This window comes from Nomia melanderi, chromosome 4 (assembly GCF_051020985.1).
Source record: "Nomia melanderi isolate GNS246 chromosome 4, iyNomMela1, whole genome shotgun sequence".
Classification (NCBI taxonomy): domain Eukaryota; kingdom Metazoa; phylum Arthropoda; class Insecta; order Hymenoptera; family Halictidae; genus Nomia; species Nomia melanderi.
In genome coordinates, this window is record NC_135002.1 from 17,545,178 (window position 1) to 17,567,125 (window position 21,948).

Here is a 21,948-nt window from a genome sequence, read left to right on the forward strand (position 1 = left end):
TTTAATCTCGTCAAATTAGAGAGGAAATGAGTTTTTGTTCAAAGTTTCGATATTAATTTCAAAATTTGCATCAAATGATATTATAAAGTAATTTGTTCGATGGAGAATATAAAAAAAATATGATGGAAATATTTTGAAAGTGGTTTCTCTGAATCGAAATAGAGAAACGAATTTATATGCGAGGATTATCAACTGATAGATTATTTGATAATCTTTAAATTTATATTTATTATTATTTATATTACATCTGCTAATAAGTAACTTCAAATAATTGATTATTTATACTTGACAATATATAACATTCATCTAGATTTTTATAAATAATACAGCAGATATATTAAATTGGAAACATTAATCGCGACACTCGAATATCTCACACGTTATCACTACCTCTCGTGTTATCAGCATTTTTCAATTAATTAAGAGAAATTGCAGAAATCATGATAAAAAATGTCTTGCGGAAATCATGATAAAACGTTAATTAATAATATTTCCGTGCATTTCGTGCAAATTAAAGTCATTAAAATTAATCATCAGACTTTCCGGAACAATCAACCAATCAAATACTATAATTCATTCGTATAATTAACTTCATTGCAATGGAATAATGTCCACCAATTATGCCGAATCCGGAAACGGTGAAAATTGCTTGTAATTACTATTATAAAAGAAAAAGTATAAGTAATAATCGTCGGAAAGTGCAATACACAGACTGCGAAAGAAACGAATTAGAGCTGCAAGTGTCCCGATAGCAAAGGTCGAATCCCAAGTACTGCGAGGAACAATAAATCCTTCGCACAGCACAAGAATAATAATTAATGGACCCTTATAAGTAGGAAAAAGAGTGAGGAGACGGAGAAGTATGGATGGAACGGAAGGGACCTACTTCAGAATATAATCGGTTGAAATGGTCAAACAATGGCGTAGTTAATCTAGTTTCTAAAATACAACTAAATAGGCTAAGTAAGAACATATTGAATTTTTAACACCATATAGTATTATTAATCTTATAATTAAGATTCTTTTACATGACCCTAATTATGAAAATATAAGATTGAATACAATATATCGACAATTATACAATTATAGGAAGAAAAATCATATTCATAGGATTTTAAATATTTTTCTTTAATTATAAAAAGTGAAGTTATAAAAACTTAAGTATTTTTATTTATATATTTATAACAGTTAATTAGTCAATCAGAGGCGTACAAAGAATGTAAAACGAAGAGGAAAAACAAGATAAAAATAGTAGATAATATCATACTTTCATTCAAGGCAATTTAGTTTGGCGAAAAGTAAGTATCGGTTATACTGGTTATGTAGTAGTATATGGTACATAGTAATCAGGAGAAACAGGGACAATAGACCAATATAATTGATTTTGACTATTCATCACAGAATCATTAATCATTGTCGATATTACATCTAACGAATGAATACTCGAACGTGAGCAACCCCCACGGATTGTTATAAATGACTGACGTATCGGTTAGTCATTACGTCCCATCTGAATATTACCGCTTTACGATCATTATTGCAAGGATCACTCAGATGACGCATTAAATAAGAAACTGTTGCAGATAGGTTAACAATGTAACAACTTCAAAACAGGATTACACGAAAGTTAATTAATTTGATAGTAACTTTTTAACTCAAAATTTATTGATGACAACTTGACTATTACCTCTGGTTTTAGAATAATTTAAAAAATGATAAGTCACACGATTATAAAATATGGAATTCTTATATTCCAGAATACTTTCAGTGTTAAAACTAGTAATACATGCTTAATAATATAGGTAATGAGTAATTTTTTTCTAAATAATTCTATAAAATTTAGTAATCTTATAATTCATTTTCTTAAAGCTGCAAATAAAAAATTTACTAAGATGTTTTGAAAAACAAATTAATCATAGTCAATTAAGAACGAAGTTTATGTTTCAATAATAATAAACAAGTTAAATTAAGATTAAAATATATATTAAAAGTATTATGCAAAAATAATATTTGCAAAATGATAAAATATATTCGTGTACTGAACGGTTGATATTGTTTAAAACCTGACCAAGAAAAATTCATGGAATGTGTCCAAAAATATATGCCGAAAGAATAAATATTATGTATGTAAAAAGTGGACCTTGTTCAGGTCGATTATGCATACCTGCCGCACTGATGAATCAAAGCAGGAAAGTGATGGCTACCTGGTAGCAAAACATCGTGCACACGTTGCCAATAAATATTTTCCTCGCGTATCTAAATTGAAAACAGTTGCAATATTTTTTCTTGATTGTTTTTCTTTCAAGAATATCTACAGATTCCGATATTGTGTACTAAATTCATATTAAATAAAGAATCATTTGTAAAAATATAAAAGTAATGTAATTCATATAAAATATGCATGACAATTGAGTTTTAAACTCTGGTATTCATTTACAATGACCAATGCTTTATTAATGCTAGACTTACGAACGTTTATTGTACAGTTTATCCTATTGTTCCTAACAAAACTGATGTTCCTTCATTTGGATATTGGAAATTGGAGATTTAAAAATAGACAATTAAGGTGCATATTCGTGCAATTGCATCAATGACAATTGACATAAACGTTTACCAAATAATGTTTATAAAACTGAATTCGCGACAAATTGATGCGTCCCGTAAATGCAGTGTTAATAAAGTACTGCTCTATATTATTATTTATATGGTTTCTCAGAGGATCTCTAAGATTTTTCGTAACTTATTAGTGTATTTTTATTATTGATATTAATTCTTCAGAAATATCAGGAAAAAATGTGCACTGCATTCAAAAATAAATATTTAGGGAAAGTAAACCCAAAATTAGGTTGAAGGTAAGGAGAGAGCAATCTAATCTCCCTGATGCTACATACAAAATGCATTATCTGCGTAATATTAAAGCATTCAATCACTCCAGTAACATTTCACTTTTCTAGAAAACTCTATGTAATAATACCACAGACCATTTTTCATGTGTATAGTTTATTACAAAAAATATAAAAATATAAAAATTATTACAAAAATGTTCTTAATACCGAAACTACTGAACGGGTTCAAATGACTCATTGCGGAATTCTTATTTTACGAGGATTAAAAAGATAACAGATGTTTCTCTGCAGAATTACTAAAGAAGTTGATTTAGAAATACGTAAACTGCATTGTAATTATCTCGAAATCTCAATAGGTGCGTTCTTAGGGTTTCTATAGAAAAATTTATAAAAATCACCTTAGCTGCTTCGTAGCTTTAGTGTTAAATGAACACTTTCTACGTATTGCACTAAAATATGTAGATATACAGAGTTTCCAGGAAATTACATGTCAAATAACGTTCTGTCGGTGAGTCCATAAGTTCGATCCCCATGAAAGCTTACAACATGGGACACGATTTACCCGTCAACGCCCATTTAGATACAATCAAGGAACAAAAGATCCACTTAGGCATGTGCTGGTGTCAGGACTGACGTGAATCGAGAAGAAAATCGGTTAACGAAAATTCCCATGATGATGATGATCGAGTTTCTTTAATCGAACACGGTACATTAATAATTCGACGTTTATCTTTAAAGAATTATTGCTTATCAATTTGTTCCATTATTTATTTAAAAAATAGATAATTAGTATTTCTTTAAAGATAAAGTTCGAAATATGTATTAGTTTACTGTATTTTCGATTAAAGAAATAAAAATATAGATATTTTGCATAAGAATATGTGTTTTGAAACATATTTAATATTCCCATAGGAATCTAAACATTATTCTACATGAGTATGTACTTAACTCATTTAACATTATTTGTATGGTTACTGAAACGTTCATCTTTTGAATTCTTATTATGTACATACTTCTACTTTAAAGGGAAAAAATAATGAAAAAACTAGGTTGAAAAATATCAAAGAACAATATAGGTGGAAAAATATGGATAAGGCATATTATCAAAGATTCAAGATGACTCAGTTTCGCCTCGTGTTTAACCGCCAAACATTCTGTCAACCGCCAGTTTACTCACAGATAATACTAAACAGTACTTAATAGTCGACTATCATATGTATGTTCAATATACTTTCACGATTGTGTGTTTTTTTTTATTTGTTCGTTCTTTTACTGAATTCGTTAAACGTTATATCTTTGCAACGTCGTTTATCTTATTCAAGACAGTCATGCCTTCAGCCTCATCGTTCCAAACGACACGTTCGAATGCGCGCGGCCAGGATAACCAGGTTTTCGACTAATTAAATTTCCTTCGTTCGCTAAAACGATATAGGAGCAAGCGGGAATTCCACCGTCGTTCTCCGAACACCGTCACCTTTGCGACCGCCGTAATTGTGGTTCCGTCCCCGTCGCGGATCATCCCAACTTGAATGGAATTATGATCTGAAAATTATCCTCACAGTCTGTCTTCATCGTGCCACGAATTCATCACACGAATTTTCTCGCACTCCCGTTTCTGAGATAAAGAAGAAAAGGAATGTGCTTCTATGGAATGTTAATTCAGACTAAAAGATGGATGTTCCATCCAAACGACTTCTTGCGATAAATTACAATAAATCGTACTTTGACATTAACCGTACCGCGAACCGGTTTTAAAATTGGATCAATAATTCTGCGTTTTCTTTCGTTCATTTAATTTTATATCAATTCCTATATTGTCCGATTAATCAGTTATTCAGTTTCTCTCTTTCCTTTTGATTTTGTTTCCAGTAAGAAAAACTTATCATCTAACTTGTTTACCTTTTTCTTTTGTTACCAGTTATTTGACTGGTTACAATAAGAATGAGTATGTGCAAAGTGTCGATACGGTTAGTGTTACATTGACATAGTGTAAAAATTCTCAATACATTGTGAAAGTTTCAAAAACCGATTGTTTTCGTATCTGTTTAGCTATTATAAAAAAGGACAGATCGTATTCCATGGGTTTGACTCGAATTTGTTTGTATTTGTTTAAGAGGTAATAGGCACATGCTACCTATCTAAAAACAGAAATGACTATCTTAAATTTGTTGATTTAATCAACAATGTTGAAAGTTGTGTAAAAGTTTCAAAATTAACTGATTAACAGAGGACTGACAGAGATCAATCGATAAAAGTGGTTTGATAAATGACGGATCTGACACAGAATGAATCATACGCTAATAACAATTTATATTTTCATTCTTTTCGTTATATTTTCATAAAAATATTACCAGTATAGGTAGGTCTCAATTAATGCAAATTCAAATAATACGATATACAATTTTTTGAGAATTATAAAATGTTACCAGGTTGCCTTTAATATGAAAAAAAATTTAATTAAAATGAGATTCGCGAAACTTTTTTCACCGATACAATCTTTTGTAAAAATATCAAAGTATTTAAGTATGGATCGGAGCATGCAAATTAATAAAGTCCTGGACAAAATATTGCGGATTTATCATCATATGTACGAAAATATGAAGAAATAAAAGAAAGTGCAATTCACACAATTAATATACTCTATAAAATAATAAACATGTTAATTTTATTATAAATTAATAAAATGCGTATAAAAAGATATATTTAAAATAAGAAAAGGGATATTTAATATGTACTCAAATAAATAAAACTTATTAATCAATTTAAAACTTGAGCGCTAATTCTAGTAACAAGATCTATATAAATATATTAAGTCTTTGTATTCCATTTATTATTATTTATTCATTTATATTATTTATTTAAGTAGGCAGTAATTATCATTATTCTACTTGTCGAATCATAAATCTTATTTCACTTATGCATCTTATACTAATCATTAATATAATTTCATCTTTCAATCTTAAACAATAGCTATGATTAAAATATATTTTCCCTCTCAAATTATTAATATGGCATTTGAATGCTAAAATGAATATACTGTTACTATTTCCTTAAGTTGTTTTTGTTATAGGATATTATTTAGACCATCTATATTTAATGAACACACCTTACAAGAAATATAACTGATATGAATACTGATACAGTATGATCAGATGCAATGATCAGATTATATTTCAAATCATATTTCCCTGTTGGACTTAAGTTTCAATCACATCTATTAAGTTAATAGCGAGGTTTCTAGAACCATATTCTTACATGGAGATAATAATAGTATTCATATGAATTGGAATAATATAAACTTGTAAATAATTATCTAATGTTTATAGATAAATGGAAATACATCAAACCATTCGATGCCACAAATCAAAAACATTTTTATGACAATAAATCTAATTATTCTTCAAAATTATATAGTATCTTATTACTAATTATAATCCTACTATGCGTGTATTAATCTAGTATAAATGATTTTATATTTGTTTTTAACAAGAAATGAAAAAATTATGCCTTTTAAGTGACACTTATATTACTTACCTTATTCTATCTAGTTATATTAACGGTATTTATAATATTATTAGAATTTTTAATGTTACATTACATACTTCCTATACATAAATAATAATGTTGAAAACTTAAGTGTAGTTTTTTAAGGAAAAACAGCTTAAAACAATGAAAATATTATTGATGTGTTAACGTATTGATCAATATTATTCTTTAATTAATATTTATTAGATAATGATGCGTGTTGTTTTACTGAGATAAACATATTCAATATGCTAATGTATATAATAATGCATATATAATAATTACACCATAGGAACTTACGTATGTCATTGTCAAAAGGTTTGTTGTAACGTCATTAAAGGTACTAATCCATTAAAAATCAACTAAATACTTGAGAATTTAAGAAAAGTAGAACGGTTGTTCTATTGAAAGAGTTTTTAAAGAATTTTCTTTTAATATTGACAGTTCAAATTGAAATTTTAAACAAGATAGTGACCTTAAATGTTTTAACGATAACATGTGTTCACAAACACAGGCTTCAAAAAATTCAACAATTTATAAATAAGAAAATAAATAATTAAAACAAAACAAATATTGAATCTTACTATTTACATATTTCTGTATAATATTATTCATATTTTTATTACATTAGCATTACTATGAATAAAAAAGATATACAGTTTTGTAAAATTAATAAACAATCTTAAAGACTAAATCATTTATGAATTATTATGAAAATATTTTAAAGAATAATACATAATATTTACCAACCATCAAATATGAAAATTCAAAGTATTCAATTAAATTATAAAAAATCATTACACTATTTAAACGTTCTGAGCGCATGCGTCAACTTAATCAGCTGTTTCGTTATAGTACACAATGTGTGTTCCAAAGAAAATGTGTTTTCCTTTCATCGAAATCATTTATTGCGTAAGAACAGTTATACACAAAGAAATATCTTCTACAATATGCTAAAGGATACTCCTAATAACGTCATTAATAATCTAACCTTGTCAATACCAATGTCTTAATTACACATCAGATTTTGAGTAGTACAGTGACTAGTGGCGACAGCGGTGGTAGAATTACTTTTGGAGATGGAGGTAGTGGCAGTGATAAAAGCGGTAGTGATGGCGGCAACCATGATGGTATGGTGATAGAGCAATGACATTGTCGTACATTTAGAAAAGTATTCATCTGCTGACAGCAGAATTTTCAATGTGAATTGTAATGTGAGGCCCGTAAAAAAATGAAGATTTGCATAACGTGCGTGTATTGGGCATTACTTTTTATATCAGTCGCTTCCAGGCAAGTACTTTGTCACTCTTTTATTAACTATTTACACATACAAGAGCGTTTAGGGTTGCCACGCGCTTTATTTTAATAGTATTAGTGCATTGCTAAACCGGTATGTTTCATTAAAACCTAAATAGGAAAACTATGTTGTTACTAGTAAAAATATCCCTTCTATTATTTTCTTGAATATTAGAAGAATTAAAATTTATCAGCAACTTTGCTATTTTATATTTTATAATATGTACATAGCAATGATGAAATATTTCTGAGTTCAGATAATACATGTAATACTCCTATTATTACCGTGTATATACTTTCATGTTTAAATAAATTTCTATTATTAATTTTTAATTAACAGCAAATTCTTTCATTCTTTGCATTCTATGATTATACATGATATAAATATTATTTAAAATTTTATTTTGCAATACATTTTTAAAATTATTTTTAATTACCTTTTTATAAAATGTTTCCTATTTATAAATATATAAATCTTATTGATGAAATAGTTTGATTATTTTAATTAATTTATAAAAGCTTACATCTGTAGAAAAAGATAGATAATTAATATGTATTTATTACATCTTCATTTACACTGTGTTTCAAAAAACATAATGAAATAAATCAATGGATTTAATTTTGTTTCATATATTATTTTTCTGTTACATATACATTAATATCATTTAATTGTAAATAATTGAAGGAATTTCGAAAGAGGATTATAATAAATTCTATTTGTTTAAAAAGTTATAATCATTTACAATTCTGAAGGATACAATTTTATCATACATATAGTTTAACAAATAAAATTATTTGATCTTCTTAACAGTGCCCTACTCTTCATCATAGTAGCTTCAGAAAATGCAGAAAACAATTATCATTCATCTTTTAAAAATAATGAAACATCAGAAGTTTATGATAATGATACATTGGAGAGCATAGAAAACGATACATCTGAGTTATCTAACATAGCTGTTGTTAAAATAAAGAATCCAAGAAAATTAGAAACTAATTATGAGGATCATTATTATCAGGTAAAGATTCAAAATGGAAAAATATAATATACTGTTTCCTATGTATACAATGGTATGTATTTTAACATTATTATTATCATAATCATGTTCAGGAAAAATTTCCCAAAACTTCTATCAACTTTGAAACTATTACAAATGGTGAAATACAAAGAAATGAGAATCCTTATGAAGATATAAATATTGTGGCTGAGAGTCTTCCTCAACAACCCAATCTATCCCAGGGGTAAGTCTCTATTATGTGCCATCACTCGAAAGAAAATCTCATTACTTTGAATTATATAATACCTTCATTGACATTGACGTAAGATTTGTAAGAGTTAAGTAACAATATTATGCGTTATTCTATATAGGTAACTATTTTGTATAGATGATTAAAAGGAAATAAAGGATTATAAATATGTTTCAGTGTTTAAGATTCATACTTTTACATTTTACAGAATTTCTGAAACTGAACAAGCTTCAGTATTAACTCTATTAGATACAGCTGCAGCCGAGTTGCAAAGTTTAGTAGAACCAAAATTAACTTCAGAATTTGCAAGAGGCAGATTATTTGGAAAGAATTCTTCATTATTAACAAAAACATCTAAGATTGGGCAAGAAACAAAAAAAGAAGAGATAGAAATATCATCTAGCACACATGTTCCATCAACTATTGACGAAGAAAACTCTGAAAGATCTAACCGAACAAATATTCTTGGAGAAGATTTGTTATTACTACCAAATGAAGTTACTGAAGGAATATCGGAAGGAGTAGTGGTAGTTAGAGCTGAACAGGGTCCTATTATTATCGACGAAACAGAGTTCCTTGAAGATGAAGTTAAAATACTTTCTGATGAAGTTACAAAAACGGATAATATAGTCACAATAGCTCCAGAACTCAGTGACTCTGATGCCAAAGCTCGATTAATCAAACATACTAGAGACGAAGCTCCTGCTACCATTGTCATTGGTGAAGAGATTGTATCTGTAGGATCTCCTGATCCACATGAAGATATTCCATCTTTTAATGAGTGGACACAAAAAAGATTGGAAGAAGCTGAAAAAAAGAAGAGTAAGTGTATAAACTGATAAAAACTTTAAAATTAACTGTGCTATATACAGTAAAAACTTCTTTGTTTTCAGCTCATTCAAATGCATCAGTTCAAAATTCTGGAACACCAGCTCGAGGAATTGGTGGAATGAAGGTTCGTTCCAAGAATTATGCTTCTCCAGACTGTGGAGCTAAAGTTGTAGCAACGAATCCAGAAGCCAGAAGTGCTAGAAGCGTTCTTGCGTCTACTAGAGATGAATATATGCTAAATACTTGTACATCTCGTATATGGTTTGTAGTAGAACTTTGTGAGGCCATCCAAGCCAAGAAAATTGAGTTGGCTAATTTTGAGTTGTTTAGCTCATCTCCAAAAGATTTTTCAGTATACATTAGCGATCGTTTTCCTACGAGAGATTGGAGTATAGTTGGTCAGTTCACCGCAAAAGATGTAAAGGATATTCAAAGTTTCGTCCTACAACCACATATCTTCGGAAAATTTATTAAAGTGGAACTTCATACGCATCATGGATCTGAACACTTTTGTCCAGTTTCTTTATTTCGTGCTTATGGTACTAGCGAATTTGAAGTTTTAGAAACGGAAACGGAAAATCAAATTTCTAGAGAAGCGAATACGAATGTGGACGATGATGAAGACAGTGACGAAGAAGAAGGTTTAGATATTGAAATTGATGAACCTCCAAGAAATTTATTTGGTAGCGCTAGAGATGCAGTACTAAGTATTGTGAAGAAAGCTGCCCAGGTACTAGGAAAATCCAGTGACTTAACTGATAATAACATTACAGCAATTGAACAAAGTATAGATGACGCTAGTATTCTTGGAGACTCTTTTGTATGTTGTACTACGCCAAAATATATGATTTTTTGCAATGGTTGTTCGACCCAAGAATTTGCAAAGGTCTTCCAATTAGTTAGTTGTCAAAATAAGCAACTAAATCAGTTGTTGAGGGTCAACCTTATAAATAAAACATTAAAACAAAGTGGATTCTGCAAGAATTATGGAGTAGGCTTTGGAACTTCTATTAAAAAGAGTTCTGACCTGGAAATTGCGAAAATGAAAGATTCAGAAGCAAAATTTAACTCAACAAAAAATTTGCAATCGTCGTTCTTGACATCTATCTTTAAGTTTGAGTATATTGCAGCGCTTTGCAATGCGTTGGCAATAAAAGAAGGTAAAATGGTATTAAATACAAGTTATGAAATGCAGTTTAACTATTCCAAAAATATCAGTAAGGAAAATATATCTCGTAAGAATGATGGAAATTATAGTAGTGAGTCCATTAAATCATTTGAAAGTTCGTCAACAGCACATACGTCAAGCTCAAATAGTGGCAGTTCTGAGTCAGTGTCTCCTGGGGAATATCAGAAAACAAGTCAAGAACTACTAAACGAAGAATCTGAAAAATCCATCGAGACTCCTTCAAGTTCTGAAAATGTAGCTTCACAAATTAAAACAACTAAACCATTTGGAAAAGAGGAAATAAAAAATGAGTCTTCTGATTCTATTTTAGAATCGGACAAAGATACTGTAGAAGAAACGGCTTCACCTGAAATGTTAACGACTATTCCCATGTCCCAAACTAGCGAACAACACACTAATATAAAAGTTTCTGAAGAATCATCTATTACTCCTGGTACTACGATTGAGAATTTTCCTCAAACGACAACCACCATTCCAGTGATTATTGGTGATAATAGCGAAGTGTTGCATGAAGATATGTTGTCTGACATAGAATCTGTAGAAATTCGAAACATACAAAATAACGTAGAAAAAATAGAACGATTTGAACAAGAAGGAAAGCAAGGACAACCAGAGATTCTAGAACAAGAAATAAAATTAACTTCTCAAGATTCTTTAACATTTGATACACTATTATCAGATTTGAAAGATTTAGAAGGAGAAGCAGTGCAGATGCAAAGCGGATCTGCTGCAAGTGCTTCTGCAACACAATCGACAATGAACATCATGCCACAGAAAGAATCTGTTTTTCTTCGATTGTCTAATAGAATCAAGGTAAGTCATTGTTAATCAAATTAATCTTTACAAATATGAATCATAAGTTTTTTGTAAATTTATTATTAACTACTACAATTTCATTTTTAGGCATTAGAGAGAAATATGTCTCTCAGTGGACAATACTTAGAAGAGCTAAGTCGACGTTATAAGAAACAAGTTGAAGAAATGCAAAGATCACTGGAACGAACGGTGTCAGTAATGAATGAAGAAACAAGAAAAAGGGATGAACGAGAACTGAAAAAGGCCGAAGAAATCGCTATGCTAAGAGAAGAAATAGCCATTTTGTCCAAATCACTGAAAAATCTTCTGTACGACCGGAATAGTTGGCATGGAACATTTGCAATGATAGGTCAATACATTGTGTTATTATGTTCCCAAATTTTTGTGATATGCTTGATTTTATTGTACTGTCGAGCAAACAAAAAAGTTGAGGGAAAAGAAAAACAGCAGTTGAAGAAAGACACATTACGACGAAAAAGTGCAGAAAATTTTAGCTCTCACGTAAAGAAAACTAAAAAACGTCGCCCAAGTGAGATAGCATCTCACATCACTGGCACGTACCGCGAGTTGATGATAGATGATAGATCTCAAGAATCCAAAAAAGAAAGAAAAAAGAAACGGAAGAAAGAAGCTGCGAGTGGTAGTAACAAAACAAATATGAAAAATGAAGTAAGAATGAACTCAGTTATGGATTACAAACATCCATCAAATACTCTTACAGATGATGTAGAAGTAATTTCAAGGAATATTTCAACTCTTAAAACATCTCAATCAAATGATTTTCAAGTTTATAGGAGGCCAAAATCTATTTTGGAAAACACAACTGATTGGTTCAACAATTATGAGACAGAACCCAGTGTTCAATTAATAAAATCATATAAAGAAAACTTCGATACGGAGTCGGTAAAAAGTTATGAATTGAGTAGTTCATACATTGAAGACCTGAGTGAATCAAATGTATTGAAAGTAAGCATGCTTTCAGAACATGTTGATCCAAGCGAGAAAACTAAAATATCGAAAGATACTTTGAATTTTAATAATAGTGGTGTAACCTTGAAAGATACAAAATTGAACGCGACATCCTTCTTCATTGAAACTGCTTTAAGTACAAGAAAAAAGAGGAAAATTCATTTGAATTCTATAAACGGAGAATGGAGTCGAAATTCGAGTGATTCGAACGATATATCTGTAGGAATAAGTCCCACAATTTCAAAATCATTGCCTGAAAACGTTTGTAATGACTGTGATACACCTGCTAACGGTCTATCGGTGAATCAAAGTGATGAATCTAGAAGCAGTAGTGTTATATCAATGTCAAAAAAAAAGGACAAAAAAAGTACTGGTTTTAGGAAGATGGTGAGAAAATTTTTTTGATTAAAATAGATTAATCAACAATGCTTGTTGAAGCTAAATCGAAATTTCTGAAACCGCATTGGTTTCATTTAAGTGCAGAGGACGCTTGTTAAATGCTACGCTCGTACGATATTATATAAAGTGTAGAGTATACAAAACAAAATTAAGGTATATCGAAATCATCATTGCTTGTATAAAATTTCGGAATGTAAATGTAACTGTTAGGAAAGTTATTTGTACATAGAACCGTTTGAAAAAGTCTGATCACTTTAACATGGCATGCCAGTAGAATTATTTTGAGTAATTTAATTTATAAAATAGCTTTTTTCCTACGGTTTTCTTTTGTAAATACTTTCAGAATCATCATTGATCCCGTTTGTCATATTATATCAGCAATCAATTGAAAGAGAAATAATGAGATCAACAGTTTGATAAAGCATGAAGAGGTGGAATTTGTGATAGTTTAAACACATCTTCAACCAGTATTTTCAGTGAATTATCTAATGTGTGCAATATTCTTTCAATTAACCCCTGTTTTCAAGGAGACGACTGATTTATGTATTATTAAACATTGTACATAAATATATATGCATTGTATTTATCTACGGTGATAGCCTAATATAATTAAGGAATAGATTAAATAGCTAGTACTTATCCAGCACTGCTTTTTTAAAGTTCGTTATATTTTTCAATCTCAGAATAACCAATGATCCTACAATAATAATTATTACCCTGAAAGTTTGAGTTTTAATAATAATATCATGTGACTGTTATGCTAAAGTTATACAAAATGTTTAAATTGGTTATTCTTTTATTTATAAGTGTTTTTATTATGAGTGTTTTTGAGTGTACGTGTGCGCGTGTACGTGTGTCGCTTATTGTGATAATTAAGTAGCAAAACTGTTTTTGAATGACAGTAAATAGAGTAAAGAAATTATGTTAAATATAGTTGTATAACGGAGCTCTGCTAGTGCCCTATATAAATACAAACGATTTTTAATACAGTGGATGTTTTAATTAATAAATCTATCTACTTGTTATTAAATTAAATGTTTAAAAGTATTCAATTCCAAATTATTCTATCTATAATCAAAAGCTTTGAATATAGCTTTATTATTTTATAGAATAACCATATTGTTTTTTAAATTAATTCAAATATAAGGAGTGAAATATCCTTAACCCTTTCACTGTTATTGGCGCCTATACATGCTTAGAAAATTTTTTTACAATATACTATCGACGCCTATAGAAGCTTAACTAATTTTAACCCTTTGTCTTACAATGTCGTGTCATTTATGTATTACTTACATATTTCATATTTATACTAAATTAAAGTTATTACGCATTAGTGTAAAGCTTTACCGCCTGTTGCAACGATTTATATTAAAATAATCTACAATGAAAGAATTAAAATTTGACACTCCTTTTTTTATTGAAAATTGAAATACAGATATTTTATATTACATAAAGATATCGATATTTAAAATATAGGTACTATATGATAAGATATAGTAATTAGAAGTAGTACAGCATAGTATTTAGAAACTGGAAAGCTGTTGCTTTCTTATTACTTTATTCAGAGTAATCAAAATGAAATACGTATATTATAATTCCTTATTGTTAAGTTTTCTGTAAACATGTGAGTTTTCAAGTAATTACGAAAATTATTTTGCGAATACACATTATAAGAGAACTATATTGGTTTCTATAAACTTTCTAGGATTAAGTACGATGTAAAGATGACAAATTGGCTAAACAAAGAAATATAGATGTAAACGACGTCTCATAGTTTTATCTTCTATCACACGTATTTTTTATATCAGTCGAAACGAATACACTTGCAAATTGGATTACGTAACGAAGCGCTACGATGGTCTAGGAAAGCGTCAAAGGCGAGGTCAGACAGAGGGAGCGAAATACCCCTCCAGCCCTTATGCTGTTCTGGCAACCACCTTGTCATCTTAACACTGTACTTTATTTCCTGTCGGAGTTTGCGCACGATTTCTGGTAACATGGATCCTCTGAGTAGTACTCTGTCACCCTTCGGTGTTCCGTGAATTTCAATACTTTTAGAGAACAATTTAAAAAATTCATATTATTCTTATATTTCTACCATTTTATATTAAAAAATCGATAAAATGTCTCAAACTTATACCCATGCGTGCGAAAGAGCAGAACTGTTAGGGTTGCCAATTCCAAGTGAAGAGGAATGGAAGGAGACACAGAGGATAGAAGATGAAAATCGTGCCAATGATGAGGACGATGAAGCAATCATTCAGGTAAACACGTTGACGATTTTTTTTGAAAAAAATATATATACAGTTACTGATATTTAAATCCATGAAAATTTCTTTGTTCAAATGATATATAATTTTAAATTTCAAATTAGAATTAAACTTAGGAAATGATGAAATACTGAAAACAAAGGTGGCGAATGTAATGAAATATAAATGACATAACAGTTTTCAAAATTACTAACTAATAAATCTGTGAGCCATTGTATAAAATATGTACTTTTATTTTATTATTTTGTAAAAAATAAAATGTATTCTTCTATAATTTATAGAACTTGGACACCTCAGATGAAGCTGCACAACGGATCAGTGGTGGATTAGATGAATTAAACAGCATTCTCAATGCAACACAGAAAAAGATTAATAGATTCAAGGTTACATAATTCATTATATATTTTTAAAATTTAATTCACATCAGATCATGAAATCAGTTGATTTTAAAAAATATTAACTTCTATTTATATTTTATGTGTTTCATTTAAAAATAATTTTAATAATTATCTTTAAACTGTCACCAACAAATAAAATACTTATTATAATAAAACCAAGATTTTTTACAGACTGTTTGTGGCAGTTTGGGTACTTTACTCAAAGTAAGAGTGGGATCTAAAAACAATACACCAGATCATAAGAGTACTGAACGAAATCACAATGAGACAGAACAAATAAATAATGAAACAGAAGCGAATGATGAACAATTGATGGTAGACTTACCAGATGATAAGAAAACTGAAGAAAATATAAAATCTGATTCGACAACACCAAAAAAAATAGACATCAATGAAAAGATGGGATCTCATTTAAATAAATTAGATTCTCTTATTACGAAAGCTGAAAATGCTCAATATAGTATGCAACATCAAACAAAACAGATGAAGAAGTTTCTGAAGTAATGAACATGTATGAAAAGTGTATCTTATTCTATCTTTGTCAGATCGTTTTGATTTGTTGCTACTAGCATATATATTATGAAATATAATTTATTATTAATCATGCAAAGATACATACACCGTAGTTTTAGATTGTGAATCTGTTAAAAAGAATGCTGCTTCACGAAATTGTTATGGATTCTTCGTCCATCTTCGTCTCTGCTTTTATAATTTCCTCATGATGCTATTTATGAACTCAAGTCAAGAACTGTTAAACATTCAGGAGCATTTGTGAACATTTCTGATTCTTCAAGCCGGGCATTGTGGACTGGTGCAGAACTCCTCACCTCCATCTTCATCGACACCGCTTTTGATGCCGTTACAACTGCTTTCTTCACTTTCACAATCATATCAAATTGATCAAATCGATCACCGGTTACTGTGCCATTTATGATGCAGCCGCTACTACCACTTCAGCTGATCTATTTATCGAGTAACCCGTTAAAATCGACAGAGCTGACTTGAATATGTAGTTTCTTGATCGACACATATAGCAATGAAGGATCAAGCCAACATATCGCTCGGAGCGTAACCAGCTCCACTTCTAGTTAAACTGCATTTATAGCCAAGTTCAAAGTATTCCACGAGCTCAGGTTTCCATATGAAACACTTATCGGCTGAATCATGCTAAACAACACCTGTAACTTATATATGTTACAATTGAACAAGATACGGGTACTTGTGCAAGCGTTAGAATAAGCAGAAACATAGTTGATCACATGCTTAACACTTCTTGCATCATGCCCAGGAAGGGTATCAACTATTGACTGCTATCGTTTGACATCTATGATACTAGCTATACGAAGCTTGTTGATGCCAGAATTAAGTACAAACAAAAGCTCAAAGTATGTTCTTCCCTTAGCTGAGAAGTTACTTTTTACTTGACTACCTGCTTGGAAGCCCAGCTTTATTATCCATTGAATGATATAGTGTGTGAATATGGAATTGAATTCAATCGATAATCATTCTTGAAGAATTACTGTGAAGTAGTTTGCTATACATTCCTCATTCATCAAATCCCATATAACTGGTAAAAACATTCTTAACAAAGTAATGCTTGATTGCACCCTGAAATAGCTGTTCTTCAGAGATGCGTATTATGCATGCGCATCTAGTATAAACAATCCATCTGTATTATGAAACCTGTAAAGTGACTAGTGGATGGCAATCAAATCGTACATGGTTATAACTTTCGTCAGTGAGTCTGTGGTTATTATTCTGTACAATAACAATGTTATTGAATAAACTGATGTCTGACGCACTGCCAAAATGTTATGCGATCTTCGCTATTTGACCATACCTAAAGGGTTTGATTGTAGCTGATCTCAACATCTGCAACGTTAATCTAACAGATTTTTCATCGAGCGATTGTGTGCGCTACTATTATATTGGGAGGATTACGCAAGAAAGCTCTGTCTGCCCTTGTTATGTAAGACAGATTGTCTCATTAAATCTTATCTGATACAGTCGCTCATTAGCAAAATGGTATCAACCCTTTTGGTGAGATTATTACCCTACAGCGCTCTATAGATACAGAACTCATGACCGCTGTTCGTAACTTTCCGGAATAGGAAGAAATATTTCAAATATGATGTTTTATCATAGAAAAAAGGTATTATTATGAGAAGCATTTTGTTGTTACCCACCTGTACAAACTTGGATGGCTATAAATCAAATCAAAGGCTGAAGAATTGGAGCACTTACAGTTAAACGCACACTGTTGAGTCTGAAGAGGAAATTCGTAAAAAATCTAATATTGGAGTCTTGTTATGTGAAATTTTTATAGAGATATAAAATGTTCCAACACATGAAGCCAATTTTTGAAGAAAATCATTCACTTGTGCAGTGAACATTTTACCTTCCCTATCACAGTGCAAGGAAATACTGAAGAACCACTTTCTAATTGAATGTTGTATTCTATAATTATCAGTGAACATCATTGAATAAATACTTATGAGCAGACTTATTTCTTGAAATGGTAAATGTATTTTTAAAATGACAAGAATTCCTCTACAACTTTTTCATGAACATCAGAAATATGTAAATCAGGTTCAATTACATGCTAATGGTGAATCCAGTGCACCCTATAGCATATTCAGTCACAAACAAAAAGTGCAAGCTGTTGAAGACTGTTATTTATGAATTACTTTGTGAATCATACATAATTATATGCACTGTGCAATAACTCATAAACAATAAGATTATATGGATGACTTCTTCTTGAATGCATACTTGGTGAATGAAGTATAAATCATATAGAAACAAGTGATGGAACTTTGCAGATGGATGAATTACCTTTACACAAACTGATGTCAAACTCACAGCTATTGAGATAAATAAGCGAAGAGACCACGCGGTCGGCGTCACAGATTTCGGACACACAACATTAAAGATCCCTCCCATTTTAAAATTGAGGTAAGAGCCTCCTTAGATATTGTATGTAAACGTTCAGTCTTTTTTTTAGAAGTGTTCCACTTTTTAATTCTCTGGAATGGCTTGCTTCTATTACAATCAAAGACAGAATCTATATGCACTCACTGTGATTCCTGTAACTTGTATGGGACTTTCTATCATTTCGTCCATATGCAACATTGCGAAATAAATAATACAAAAACTTTTCTATGCTACAACATCTACTTCAATGCTTAAAAGATCTCAGAATCTATTACAGTATATAAAATCTACAGATTTGTTGATGCTTCTTACTGGAATGATTAAACATAAAATTATATGTCTATCCTACACAGTGATTTAATTCATATTAAATATAAGGTAACAAAAAAGTAAACTATTGACAATGAGTAAACCAAAGATCAGAAGAAATATGTAATTTTTTATCAAAAATATGCAGTTTTAAGATATGTCAACATACTTTTCGTTACAACTAAATACATTTGTAAGTGTTCCCATATTTTGGCAGTTCACATCGAGGTCATGTCAAACTATTTAATCTAAATTATCTTTTTATGTTGAAGGTTTAAGCATTATTAATAATTGTAAAATACTTGAAATATATAAAATTCCATCTGGGGTGTATTATTAACCATACTCATTTATGAGCAATTAATTGTATTAGCATCTTAAATGGAGGTGTACATTAATTTAGTCTGCAAGCTCTTAACAATGAATCCATTTATCTCTTCACTGACACATGATTATTTTCTCATAACTGTTTTGAACTCAACTATTCCAGAGCCATAGATGCAAAGACCTCATTATTGTCATGCTGATAGTTCTTGCGTCACATGTACCACCAATTTTGGCATTAATAGTGCAAGGAGTATTTCTAGGAATTACAAACAACATACAAGTAGAAAAATTGCAACTTCTATTTAAGCAGTGAAGATAGGTTAACACAAGTGATGATCATCTGAATCAACTAATCTGAGATTAAATGTTACATCATTAAACCATCTTCTACCTTGGACTGTATAAGAGAGCTATTAAACTTAAAGGACTTTCATCACACTGATGAAAACAGGTGGAATGTTTCAGGTTCGATAAAGTTGAATTTGTTAAATCAGGCAATACTCCTCTATTATTATCCTTATTTAAGTACATCCTATTCTTGTTTTCTTCATCAAACAGTGTGGTCGGTTTTTAACTCTGATCAGCTGTTAATACGTCAACACCAATTTGTTGTTTCCAAAAATTTTAATGTATTATCTTTGTATAGTTCTACCTTCTTGAACTTCATCTTTACCTAGACAGTCTACTTTTTGATCAACACAAAGGTTGTCACAATGGATTCTACTTAGAAAGCATTGTCTCTTTAATTCTAATCGCTAGTTACAATATTTAGTACAATTCCTTGACTTTTTAAAGATTTAACACTAAGTTCATCTTTACAAATTTTTATTGTGATCTGTAATGCACAGTGATTCCGTTTAATTAAATTGATCTTCTATTTGCGATTTTTTCATCTTTATCTTTTTAACTTCCTCATCATGTTATTTCAAATAAAAGACAGCTGACATTTGAAAGCATTCATGAATAAAAATATTTATCAGATTTTAAGAATTTGTAATCAGAATTTTATATACGATTTCACTTTACAAAAAAAAAACATCTATTCTTGTTGCAAATTATTTTATTGAATGCGAACACACATGTACTTACTTAATATGTACATGCACTGTACACACTTTATGGGAAAATTTAAGTGCTTCTACAAAATCTTATAATTATATTGTTCAAGTATTTGCTATCATAATGTTAATCACATTATTTCTACCGCAAAGCAGTGTAAGTCGCAAATAGAAACAATTCTACTGAATAATGAATACATCATATATAGTAGTCTTACATTGTGAATATGAAACCTTAACAGTAAGTTCTTTAAAAGTTCACATATGTCTTTCTATGAAAGAATTATTAAAACAATCAGAATGAAGCCTTTTGATGTACCGTTAAAGAATCAATGTACATATATGTTTTCATTGGGTAAATTATTATAAATAGAAATAGTTATAATTGCAGTTTCAGATTATATTGTCATGTTAACTTCTCTTTAAGGAATAAATTTTACATAATTTATGCAAGTAATAACCTTTTGAAGGATGATGAAATATATACATTTATTCTATTGATATAATATGTATGCAGTCATTGAAAATAATTTATTATTGTTATATAAATTATATCAACCATTATGATACTTGAATGCAAGTATCAGACAATATTGATGTGCCATGTACATAATACAGCTTGTTAAATACCTGCTTATTTTCTTTTAGTATAGATTTTTATAAATATAGTGTTATTACTATTTATTTAGGAAACAGATTTCTTATATAAAGCGATTACTTAATACTATGTATACTTTAAGACTAAATTATATTTTTACATTGGCAATTAATATAAATTAGTTATTAGTTATAGTATTATATATTTTTTAGAATATTATACATGTCTGCAAAAGACAACACATTGCCTATGTGATAACAACGAGTAAGCTTATTTTTGAAAAGCAAATATGTTATCTGATAAAACTATTTAATAATTTACCTCAACTAATGTTATCTGCATATTAATTACATTGTATAGTAATTTGCTTTTTCAATTATAAGTTTTATATTTATAATAAATTCATTAAATCAAATTTCTTTAACAGAGATGATATAAATATAATTTTTAAAGGTAATTGGCCTTGTTCAACGCTTCCTAAAATATGATTCATTTTTCCTAATATTCTATTTTGTAGTAAACATTTTATATTATTATTAATACATGTATACATTTAAGTATTTAAATTGAAAAAAACTATGTACACTTATTCAATGAAAATAAAAGTAATGCTTTAAAAGAGTATTCTTATTTATTAATGAAATACGTTAATTTGTTGTTCATTGAAGATATAATTATTTCGTTCAAAAATTGATTACTTGAGAAAGTAATTATATATGCATTACGAATTTGTGTTTATTTCAGAGAAGGTGTGTGGACAGCAAGTTTTATAAACACGAACATTTTCCAGGTAATTAGTATTAAATGCGACCCCAAAAAAAATGTTTTCAAACAAATTTTGGAAATATCAAAATGATCAATATTTCAAAACTCGATCAGCGACGTTCTGCCAAATTATTTTACGAGTTCAAATATTGTTTTGACGTCAGCATAAAGTA

General features: G+C 29.7%; 2 protein-coding genes and 1 long non-coding RNA gene across 4 annotated transcripts in view; 2 read left to right on the forward strand and 1 right to left on the reverse strand.

Moving 5' to 3' along the window:
- LOC116425261 (uncharacterized) overlaps positions 1-7,202 on the reverse strand; it is a 41,756-nt gene extending 34,554 nt beyond the window's left edge. The window contains exon 1 of the long non-coding RNA XR_012998426.1: positions 7,122-7,202. This is a non-coding gene — a long non-coding RNA (uncharacterized LOC116425261). The remainder of the gene's footprint in view (positions 1-7,121) is intronic.
- Positions 7,203-7,207: 5 nt separating this feature from the next.
- LOC116425229 (uncharacterized) lies at positions 7,208-13,687 on the forward strand. The gene is made up of 6 exons (XM_031972663.2): positions 7,208-7,661; positions 8,479-8,683; positions 8,776-8,906; positions 9,121-9,734; positions 9,806-11,745; positions 11,836-13,687. The coding sequence occupies exons 1-6, from the start codon at positions 7,603-7,605 to the stop codon at positions 13,120-13,122; spliced, it is 4,236 nt and encodes a 1,411-aa protein (XP_031828523.1). The 5' UTR covers positions 7,208-7,602; the 3' UTR covers positions 13,123-13,687.
- A 987-nt stretch (positions 13,688-14,674) lies between these two features.
- LOC116425230 (uncharacterized) lies at positions 14,675-21,608 on the forward strand. Of its 2 annotated transcripts, XR_004234653.2 has the most exons (4): positions 14,675-15,380; positions 15,668-15,769; positions 15,956-18,739; positions 19,518-21,606. XR_004234653.2 is itself a non-coding variant. In XM_031972664.2 (3 exons), exons 1-3 carry the CDS (start codon positions 15,240-15,242, stop codon positions 16,286-16,288), a joined length of 576 nt encoding a protein of 191 aa, XP_031828524.1. In that variant the 5' UTR covers positions 14,675-15,239; the 3' UTR covers positions 16,289-21,608. The 2 variants fall into 2 exon arrangements, 1 of the variants encoding a protein (XP_031828524.1); XM_031972664.2 differs by having other exon boundaries at positions 15,956-21,608.
- The last annotated feature ends 340 nt before the right edge of the window (positions 21,609-21,948 follow it).

Bases quoted from the DNA above. Each gene is read 5' to 3' on its own strand.
- LOC116425229 (XM_031972663.2), top strand. From the start codon at position 7,603: ATGAAGATTTGCATAACGTGCGTGTATTGGGCATTACTTTTTATATCA. The intron at 8,684-8,775 runs GTAAAGATTCAA...AATCATGTTCAG, and splicing joins ATGAGGATCATTATTATCAG to GAAAAATTTCCCAAAACTTC. The intron at 9,735-9,805 runs GTAAGTGTATAA...CTTTGTTTTCAG, and splicing joins AGAAGCTGAAAAAAAGAAGA to CTCATTCAAATGCATCAGTT.
- LOC116425230 (XM_031972664.2), top strand. From the start codon at position 15,240: ATGTCTCAAACTTATACCCATGCGTGCGAAAGAGCAGAACTGTTAGGG. The intron at 15,381-15,667 runs GTAAACACGTTG...TATAATTTATAG, and splicing joins ACGATGAAGCAATCATTCAG to AACTTGGACACCTCAGATGA. The intron at 15,770-15,955 runs GTTACATAATTC...GATTTTTTACAG, and splicing joins AAAAGATTAATAGATTCAAG to ACTGTTTGTGGCAGTTTGGG.